This window comes from Pieris napi, chromosome 18 (genome assembly GCF_905475465.1).
Source record: "Pieris napi chromosome 18, ilPieNapi1.2, whole genome shotgun sequence".
Taxonomy (NCBI): Eukaryota; Metazoa; Arthropoda; class Insecta; order Lepidoptera; family Pieridae; genus Pieris; species Pieris napi.
The window spans coordinates 338,210-349,093 of NC_062251.1; the positions used below are offsets into that span (position 1 = coordinate 338,210).

General features: G+C 34.3%; 1 protein-coding gene across 1 annotated transcript; it reads left to right on the forward strand.

Moving 5' to 3' along the window:
- Positions 1-441: 441 nt before the first annotated feature.
- On the forward strand, positions 442-7,692 carry LOC125058774 (phospholipid phosphatase 5). Its single transcript, XM_047662931.1, has 6 exons — positions 442-649; positions 1,543-1,729; positions 2,920-2,989; positions 4,100-4,228; positions 6,358-6,525; positions 7,482-7,692. The coding sequence occupies exons 1-6, from the start codon at positions 573-575 to the stop codon at positions 7,688-7,690; spliced, it is 840 nt and encodes a 279-aa protein (XP_047518887.1). The 5' UTR covers positions 442-572; the 3' UTR covers positions 7,691-7,692.
- Positions 7,693-10,884: the final 3,192 nt, after the last annotated feature.

A 10,884-nucleotide genomic window follows, 5' to 3' on the forward strand; every position in this document is an offset into this window, starting at 1 on the left:
GAATTACAAACGAAGGTATAACAGCGGCGTGTACTTCGAAAAAAATTGTAACCCAACAATAATGCAATAAAACTCTGAATAAAAAATTGTATTGCTTTTCTTAACCCTATTTTCTCATCTTTTCCCTGTAAGTAGGTAGAACACCGCTAATATAAGTAAATAAAAATATACTTTTTACATAAATTGTTTCATCGAAGTATGCAGAAAATAATATTTTTTGATAAATTACATCTGCTAAATGTAAATAAAATAGGTAAATTTTTTACTAATAAATGGCAACATTACGTCATGCGATTGCAGCGCCGCGTCTGGGGGACTTCTTTCATGAAAAGGACTATACATTGTTGCTTGTCGTAAACTGATTTTCTCTACTCAAATTTTTGTCCGGTTGTAGCTTAACATTGACATTTAATTTGTTAATTGTCAGATGATGTCAACATAAACGTCATCAATTCCATTGAGTTCAAAATCGACCGCAATCAAGTCAAGCAAATAAATAGCAAGTGCAACATGTTTAGTATCAAAAATAAGTATTAAATATTATTTACCGGCTTCTGAATCACACAAGTAAAATGCCGCTCATCCGTTCCGCCAGTGTTAACTTGCTAGTGGAAATAGTTCTCCGAATAGGTTTTTTGTCAGCTTTTTGGTAAGCCACGTATTTATTGTATTGTTTATCAATGAGTTTTTAAATTAATCGTATTTATTTTGCTTTATTTATTTATTATGCTTAGTCCCGTTACTATTTACTTATTTTTTCAATACAATTAAAATGAAGAAACTAGATATTACTGTTTGATATTGTTGATATTACTTATAATAATAAAGTTTTAACTATATCTTGTCTAAAATAATACTAGTTTTATTGGTGTTTCTTATAAATACCAAATCACAAAACTGACATATCGGCCAGGTGGTTTTGTTTGCTTTAAGAAATGTAGAGTTTTATTTAGTTACTCTATTAAGTCGGGAGCGATAAATGATATATCAAATCATAGTACCAAGTTATTGGTTGTTGTGTGTTATTTAAAAAGTTAAAACACTATTATAGGCAAATTTGTCTTCATATGATTGATTGTGTATTTAATATTACACCGTATTTATTATATTAAATATGCACCAAGCTGATGGGTAAACTTACTGACTGTCAAGTCGCTGTCAATCTTTCTCGCTGGTTATTTACAAACTGATGTTGAAATCAAATATAGTATTTATTTCACTCCTGATACAGATAACAACATTATTTAATATGTCGTAGTTGATTTTGGTCAATAATACCAAATACTTTCACATAAAATAAGTAAATCCTATTAATCCTGTCGCCATACAACCCTTTATAATCTTGGCCTCATATTGGACCTTATTCTTTACGAGTGCTTGTGTAGGGACAAAAGTAGCAACTTACAAGGACTTCTTTGGGATATAGATAGGAAAAGAAACCGGAATTCCTGCATGCTAGCCACTAGGCTCCGAATCCGAATCGGAATTCCGGGTTGTCCGGGAACCAATGGGGCAATTAACAATTATAATTCTGCATTACAGTTACATGGAGTCAATGCCGCCATTCATTAGGGTAATTCAGCCATCAGAACTCCATGACAGCTGTAAGTTCCCTCGTCACGACTCCTATGTACCCACAAGCACTCTGTGGAGTATTGTGTTATCTGTGCCATGTATACTTTCGTTATTGGCTTGGGCCTTTTGCAATGACTGTAACGATGCATTAGAGGTGAGTACTTGGAAATGAAGGGGTGTTATTTGTCAGGCATCTAAATTCTCTTTGGTTGCTAAAAGCACTTGTTTTTAGTGCTTTTTATAGAGTAGTAGTAGTTTTAGTAGTGGTTTTTTTTTTGACTCATGTAAAAGAAGGGACAATATTATTTGTAGTATTGTTTAGTTATAAGAGCTGTATTGGCCAAGTGGCTTCAGCGTGCGACTCTCATCAGGAAAACATCGTGAGTTAACCGGCTTGCCTTAGACCCAAACAGTCAACGGCGTGTGTCAGGCACAGGAGGCTTATCACTTACTTGTCAATTAACAAATGATCATGAAACAGATATCTGAGGCCCAGACCTAAAAAGATCTTTATTGAAGTGAAACTTCTTTAGGCGCATGAGGGTAAAATTTTTACGGATGAAACGCAATCATAATAATATAAGCGTCACGAAGATGTGCAGCGTTTTTGTTGAAAAAAAGGGAGCGAGCGATTGATACCGATTGAGAGAGAGTGAGAAAAGGCGAACACAGCATGAAGCAAATAGCCATGGAGCAAGCAAGTGAGAAAGATCGAGAGAGAGAGTGAGATAGAGCGAACGTCGCTTCACGCATAGTGCCATGGAGCGAGAGCTATAGTGAGAAAGATTGAGAGAGAGAGAGTAAGGGAGATCGAGAAAAAATACACGCTATTGATGTATTCGTTTAGTAGTTACATATTAGAACTTTAGATGGCAATTCTGTCACATAACGTTTGGTGCAAACGCAGATTTTTTATAACCACTAGTGGACCCGACAGACGTTGTCCTGCATGATATTTCAAGCAATTAGTAAAGCAAAGTATGAAAGTACCGACTGCAGCGCCATCTGGCGGGCTGATTTGTGAATCTAAACCATTCCCAGATCCCCTTGAACACACACAAAAAATTTCATCAAAATCGGTCCAGTCGTTTGAGAGAAGTTCAGTGACATATACACTCACAGAAGAATTATATATATAAAGATTAGCACGTATACAGCGTGTAAACATTGTGAATGTAGATATACAAATAAATGGAGTGATCATATACTGGTACATGATCTTGTAATAATTAATTTACAAAGAAGTTTCACTTCTGACATGTGTACTCTGTACGCACGCTTTTATTATTGTTCAGCTATATAAGTTGTAATAGTAACGTATACTCATAATTTTTAATATTTCAGTTTCTTCTGGCATGGTCACTATCCCTGGGAATCACAGGCGTCCTGACAGACACCACAAAGCTTATTGTAGGTTAGTTTATGTAAACCACTGTCATTAAAAAAAAAACGACGGGTTTGCACTCCGGGAGTGCCGGCAGAAGTTAAAACTTGAATATTAACGTTGATATTTTGGAATGGTTGGGGAATAATTTTGCACGAATTGCTTTAATTATCAGTATAAAAGTACTATCATTTATGTGGTAGAATACAATATTTATTTATTGCGCTATCGTACACAAACATGACAATTTATATTACATTAAATACGCCGCGCCAGCTGTCTACTCTCCATCCGTCTTACGAATTTTCGATCAGGTCACGTGTCCTGACGCGAGTTTAACATTTTTTACCCATTCCAAAAAGTGTACAACGCCGCTAAAGAAGTTTTCACTTCAAAAAAATGTCTTTAAACCTGAATGGTTCCAACGCTCTTTGCTAAAGAAATGTTATTTGAATGCTTAAAGGATATGCAATATTCTATAGTCAATTGTTTTAGTAACCACTAACTAGCAATGCCCTGCAAAAGTCAAATCATTTATTTCAATTATTAATAAAACCAGTATTTTTTGTTCATTACCATTTTCAGCCTAAATTAGGAACTATTTTTCACTTTTTAGTTTGATGTGCTTTAAAAGCGTGTTTTTTAAACACGCTTTTAAAGCACTTTGTGGACTTAAAAAAAATTTCATTGTTTTTTCGAGATAAACCTATGAAATTATTATATTGTCGCTGATTCTTTATAAGTGTACAAAGTTTGAATTGAATCTGTCCGTTTAATGTGGGTCAAAATCGAGTCCGAAGGAGTCGGTTACATACATACATACATACATACAGGTGAAGCTAATATAAAGCGTGTAAAAATATTAACTCTCTCTCTCTAGTTTGGTTTGCTCCAGTTCAAACAATTTGTATGACTTAAAACTGGGCGATTAAAAAGAGTGGCGGCGTTTCTTGCCAGTTCTTCTCGCCCGCTCTACGCTCTTGACTTGCGAACTGGTAGTAAATGTAAATTTAGAATCTATTTAACGTCAATAAGTGTACTTGTTTACCTATATGACTAAAGTTATTTTAAGCCAGATTCTTTTGAAATAGTTTTTAAAGTAGAATATATATTTATAATGTTACTAGGAATAACTTTCAGGTCGACCACGCCCAGATTTCTTCTACCGATGCTACCCAGATGGATTAGAATCTCCAAATCTTGAATGTACAGGAGATCCAGCTGATATTATGGAAGGAAGGAAGTCATTTCCCAGTGGGCACAGCAGTTGTAAGTACACCTGGATATTTCTTTTTGCAATAGGACAGTCCATCAATATTAATGTTTTCTTTCTTATTTCTGTACTTCTTATTTTGTAGTGTGTGCCAGTCCTGAATAGGTATACTAAACACTACCAATTCGACTAAGGGTCCTTCAAGAAAACCAATTCTTAAAAGGCCGGCAACGCATCCGAGCCTTCTGGCATTAATTGTCTACGGGTGGTATGACAACATCAGATGAGCCTCCTGCCCTGTTCTATAAAAACAAAGTACACATGTCAGAAGTGAAACTTCTTTGGCAAACAAATTTTTAAGTCTTGTTCATATTTATACAAATCTAAAACTCTAGATTTCCGAGACTTAGAGTGAGAGGAAATGGAAGATATTAGGAATTTAATGAATTTAATTGACATTAAAATATTGAAAGTGTTGAAAATTAATACAAATAATAAATTTATTTCTTCGATTATAAAAACACGTGGCATTTTAATCTACAATTCGTCATTTGAGATTTCAATAAACTATTTTGCATAAAATATAAAATACTAATATTTCATAAATTATCTTTACGAAATTTTAATTTTAAAAATAGAATTTCTATAAGGTCACCCTTTTCACTCTCTCTCGGTCTCAATCGCTCTCTCCCTTTCCTTCGACAAAAACGCTGCCCATCTTCCGTGACGCTAATATTATTTTTATTTCGTTTCATCCGTAAAAAATTTACCCTCATGCGCCTAAAGAAGTTTCACTTCAAATCAATATCGTATTGGTTTAGTACTGTAAGTGTATGTATTTTTGTGAATAAATAAATAAATGGTGGAACGAATATTTAATTCTGATTCTCCAAAGTTGCTGAAAAGCAGTCGAAACGCAAATAATACCATAGATCCACGTTTAGACTCGTTGAAGAAGTTATTTATGGTTGAACTACAGACTATAGAATGTTTTATTTGAATATTAGAGTATGAGAGAGTGATTAATATAATTCTTTAGAGTCTGGCTAATGAAAGAAGATAACGAAAAAGCGTGGAAAATTCAAAAAATTTTAGTATGGTATCCCTAAAAGTTAGAAATATTTTGCGGATTAAACTTACTTGATTTTATTTACATTGATAGTAACTGTATTTCTATGAAATTAAATACAATACGTATTTAGTATTTTACTATTAATACTTAAAATGACTAGCATTGCATGGAAAACTTAAACTATATTTATTATAAAATACAACTTTATTCGGAATAATCAAAATCAGAATCCAAAAAATCAAAAGTTTAGGCAATTATACCTACCTGTTAACTATTCGGAAAAAATATATAATATAATAAAAATGAGTAATTGCATGAAGTATCAAGACACATAAATCATACTAACCTAAGAAATTCAATGACATTCTGTGTTGCCATCCGAAAGTTTTCAAATAATTCTATTATCTTCATTCATTAGCCATATTCTAGTTGCGAGCATATTGTCATACTATATTCGGCGTAATCTTATTGAATAAGTATGACCACTAATACAATGAATAATAAAATTTTATTGGCTAGTCTTTGGGATATGGTCGTATCTATTACGTAGTAAATAATTGTTTTACCAGTGAATAGTGAATAGTTTTAGCTACTCGTAGCAGTATATTAGTGACTTGAAGGAATCGCAAATTTTGGTTACGAGCCTAAAATCGTGTCTGGCACTAAATAGTTCTTCGCTCTCATATGTGATCAATACACGGTCACAAATTTTTGAAGTGAAACTTCTTTATCGACGTATAGGAGAAATTTTGCAGCAAATCGTCACGTTTTTCGGTTACGCGCCATCTTTTTCTTGTTGTTGCTTGATCCGAAGAGATCCGAAGCAATTAATAACAAAAATATGTAATAACGATAACAATGATAGTAATAATTCTATTACAATTAATTAAATTCTTTAATAATCTTAGTAGGAATAAGGTAAAATGAAATAATTGTATTTGTATTCATGTCTATGATAATAAAAGCCTTTTGTTAAACTTTATCTAAGTTAACTTTATTTAACCAATTTCTGTAAAGTTGCATATAGTAGATAATTTTTCGAAAAATAAGGTCATAAAGAAGTTTCACTTCTTACGTGTGTACACTAGTACACGCATACATTTTTATTTTCAGTGTCGTTCTGCTCTCTGGGTATAGCGTCTTTATGGCTCTGTGGCCGTTTGGGAGTGTTGTCCCGTGGCAGAGGGTCGGGGGTTCGGGTCTCAGTGACGTTAGCACCTTTGGTACTCGCATCTTGTATCGCGTTGTCGCGTACATGCGATTATCACCATCATTGGCAAGGTGAGGTTGATACTACATTATATATTAATATATACATATTGATTTATGTTTTATCAAGGGGTGATCAGCCGTGGGTGACATAGCTGGACATATATTAGAAATATTCTTATGGTGAACGGATATATTTTTTGTCAAGAGCAGTGTTGGTCTAGTGGCTTCAGTGTGTGACTCTCATCCCTGAGGTCGTAGGTTCGATCTCCGGCTGTGCACCAATAAACTTTCTATGTGCGCATTTAACATTTGCTCGAACGGTGAAGAAAAACATCGTGAGGAAAACTTGCCTTAGAGCCGAAAAGTCAACACGTGTCAGGCACAAGAGGCTGATCACCTACTTGCCAATTAGATGGACTAAAAAGGTTGTAGCACCACTGATTTATTTTTTGTGTCAGGCACAGGAGACTGATCACTGATACTTGCTAATTAGATTGACAAATCATGAAACATACATAAATCTGAGGCCCAGACCTAAAAAGCTTGTAGCGCCTCTTGATTATTTGTGTCAGGCACAGGAGGCTGATCACTTACTTGACAAGTAGATTGATAAATCATGAAACATACAGAAATCTGAGGCCCAGACCTAAAAAGGTTGTAGCGCCTCTTGATTATTTTTGTGTCAGGCACAAAAGGCTGATCACCTACTTGCCAATTAGATTGACAAATCATGAAACATACAGAAATCTGAGGCCCAGACCTAAAAAGGTTGTAGTGCCTGTTGATTATTTTTGTGTCAGGCACAGGAGGCTGATCACTTACTTGCCAAATAGATTGACAAATCATGAAACAGATACAGAAATCTGAGGGCCAGACCTCAAAAGTTCCTCTTGATTATTTTTGTATCAGGCACAAAAGGCTGATCACCTACTTGCCAATTAGATTGACAAATCATGAAACATACAGAAATCTGAGGCCCAGACCTAAAAAGGTGGTAGCGCCACTAATATGTATTTAAATTTTAGATGTACTAGTCGGATCAATACTTGGTCTGTCAGTATCGACATTTTGTTACCGGCAATACTACAACCCCCTCAGTTCGGACAACGCGGGCGTTCCATACATTGTTTCGACGTCAAATGTCAAATATTTTAACGGTAAACCGGACATAAGTCCGGTGAAGGAAAAGGAGGAAACGTCACCGCTGCTGAAGAAGGAAGATAAATGGATTTAAATTTAGTACCCTCAAATTTTGCAACTTGAGGGTACTTGGTATAATGCGATTCAAATAAAAGCTAGGATCTTCGTCTAATTTGTGGAGTTTTCCGGGGAAGTACCTTATAGATTTGTATATATGAGTCGCAGCCAAATAGCTTAATTGGCCGTCCAATGAACAGCATAGCCTTTTAAACTTAACAATTTTTTTGAAGATTCTTTACCCCCTCCCCCCCATGTAACGCGCTGTAACGTTTTTCTGTAGCCAATAGTAAAACGTTTAGTGATCACCCAGTGACTCTATACCGAAGTAAAGTACTGGAAAGTCGAAAATAATATTAACAATCCCCGCACGTTTTGCAATACGTAGGTCCCAATCGATTTTCTACAAATAATTACGTAATATATACCCTAAAGTTTATGTAGGTGGCCTTTACATAGACAACATTTAACACCTTATCAAAATTCATAGACAATGTTATTAATTGTTTCATAGTCGTGTCAAATGTCATCAGCTATAGCCTATAACGTTTTATTTGAATCGCATTATCTGTGGTGACAACTTGGTTCGCGCCATTTGTTTTAGGTCAAATATTAAAGTTTGTTGTCGTTTTGTGAGTGAGATATGTGATAATTTATTTTTAGATTTATTTTTTAAACCGACTTCATTTTTTTAACTTAAATTATGTATAAAGCGAGAACGATTTTAATATGAAAAAAGTGTTATGACAGCCAAATGGTTCAAGTTTATATACCTCTTGCCCCGGGGAACGTCGCAAGGTCCTCCACTCCCACGAGCGGGAAACAGTTATTTTAAAGAAAATAAAAAAAACAAAATAAATCTAACCTAACCTAACAATAGATAATAATAGGTTTTTTAGACAGTTCCGGCGCTACCGGAAATGCAGCCCCTTAACCCTTGCGTAACAAAGCACAGGCATTTTAATCAAGCCTCCGCGACTACGGATTTAAAATAATACTACAACTACCTCGATTGTAAAAAATATAGTCCAGTCAAATTATGGCTAAAAACGGGTTAAATAAACATGAGCGAACACAGTTTGGGGATTTTGAGGATCGATAGGGGGGTGTATTCTGAGCATAAATTCCAATTTGAGGGGTTGTACTGAGGTCAGCTCAAGGTCATTTCGATGGAAACGCGTTTAATTCGATATCTCGAGAATGGTTAGTGTTAGGCGAAAAATTGTAGAGACCTTTTCTTTTCCTAACTAAATTTACTAACTTTTTTATTTGAAACTTTTTTTTATAACATTAATATTTTTCAAGTTATTACTCCCGCAAGGCAGAAATTTTACTTTTTTTTCAATTTTTCGTCGTTTTCTCCCCAACCATTCAATTTTATTAAATTTTACTGATCATCGAAGTGTAGATCTTTTAATTATGAACAATTTTGTTCTTAAACTTTTTTCCGTAATGCCAATACCTTCGGAGTTATAGATTACTTTACCGAGTGAAATCCGCGCCACTGTCGCAATATAAAAAGGTCAATCGATTAAACTACATATTTAAAAATTAGGTATTTAATTTAGGTAAATTTGGGTAAGAAGTAAATTAAAAATTAAAACTGTTTCACACATTTATTGATAGAAAAATACTTTATAAAATTCGGAATATTAAGCACCCGAGGTCGATGGAAGTGATTCGTGAATATTCGTGGTCCTGACGGTATCGGGGCATACGTCGTCCTTTCGTAATTATCCGGAGCTGGTTTCAATGACATCGCTATCGGCTAATAATTACTGATTAATTATCATTATTAATCATATATTATGATTAATAATTAACTGAGATCGATTGCGTGCAAATGCAAAACCAAATGCGGCAAAGCGTGCGGATGCAGAAAGGCCGGCCTCTTTTGCTCAGTGATTTGCACCAATTTCCAAGAGAACTATTGTTCGAATGTCGCGAACGTTATCGACGATGATGATCTTGACGCAATGGACGAGGATGACGTATGCCCCGATACCGTCAGGACCACGAATATTCACGAATCACTTCCATCGACCTCGGGTGCTTAATATTCCGAATTTTATAAAGTATTTTTCTATCAATAAATGTGTGAAACAGTTTTAATTTTTAATTTACTTCTTACCCAAATTTACCTAAATTAAATACCTAATTTTTAAATATGTAGTTTAATCGATTGACCTTTTTATATTGCGACAGTGGCGCGGATTTCACTCGGTAAAGTAATCTATAACTCCGAAGGTATTGGCATTACGGAAAAAAGTTTAAGAACAAAATTGTTCATAATTAAAAGATCTACACTTCGATGATCAGTAAAATTTAATAAAATTGAATGGTTGGGGAGAAAACGACGAAAAATTGAAAAAAAAGTAAAATTTCTGCCTTGCGGGAGTAATAACTTGAAAAATATTAATGTTATAAAAAAAAGTTTCAAATAAAAAAGTTAGTAAATTTAGTTAGGAAAAGAAAAGGTCTCTACAATTTTTCGCCTAACACTAACCATTCTCGAGATATCGAATTAAACGCGTTTCCATCGAAATGACCTTGAGCTGACCTCAGTACAACCCCTCAAATTGGAATTTATGCTCAGAATACACCCCCCTATCGATCCTCAAAATCCCCAAACTGTGTTCGCTCATGTTTATTTATTTCGTAATTTGACTGGAGTAATAGCCAAGTTTCCAAAAAATCCAAATAAAACCAACGTTCTACACATTCACGTAAACTTGAAAGCAACGGATTGAATTTCTGTCAAAATCTACATTCATAAAAGCGGTTTGAGTTTCGTTTCACATGTTTTGGAATACTTGCTTGAAATATTATAATAATTAGGAGAAAAGTATGAAATGTACGTTTCGTTTAACGAATTTCAATACAATACACAAATTGTATCTCATTTTTTTATAGACGCAACTCCGGTAGCCAAAAAATACTTCCAATCAAGATACCTACATAATCAGTATCGTATCAGGCGACGTATTTCTATATCCTACCCGTACATTACATATACAAATATATGTATATAACTTTATGATTTTTTGGTAAAATTACAGTGTAAACTAAATATATCATCGATCTATTCCAGGAAAGTAATATTAGCTAAGTATTACTAACATTGCACAAACTTTTATTTATAATAAAATGTTTTGCAAAAATTCATTAAATGAGAAAACTATAAACCAGTCGTAGTGCTTTACGACTTTGTTCTTCGGGGCAAGCGATATT

What these genes read in the sequence shown, in the direction of transcription:
- LOC125058774 (XM_047662931.1), top strand. Translation starts at nt 573, where the DNA reads ATGCCGCTCATCCGTTCCGCCAGTGTTAACTTGCTAGTGGAAATAGTT. An exon ending in GGTTTTTTGTCAGCTTTTTG is followed by an intron (nt 650 to 1,542) that starts GTAAGCCACGTA and finishes TCTGCATTACAG; the next exon opens with TTACATGGAGTCAATGCCGC. An exon ending in TCCCAGTGGGCACAGCAGTT is followed by an intron (nt 4,229 to 6,357) that starts GTAAGTACACCT and finishes TTTTATTTTCAG; the next exon opens with TGTCGTTCTGCTCTCTGGGT.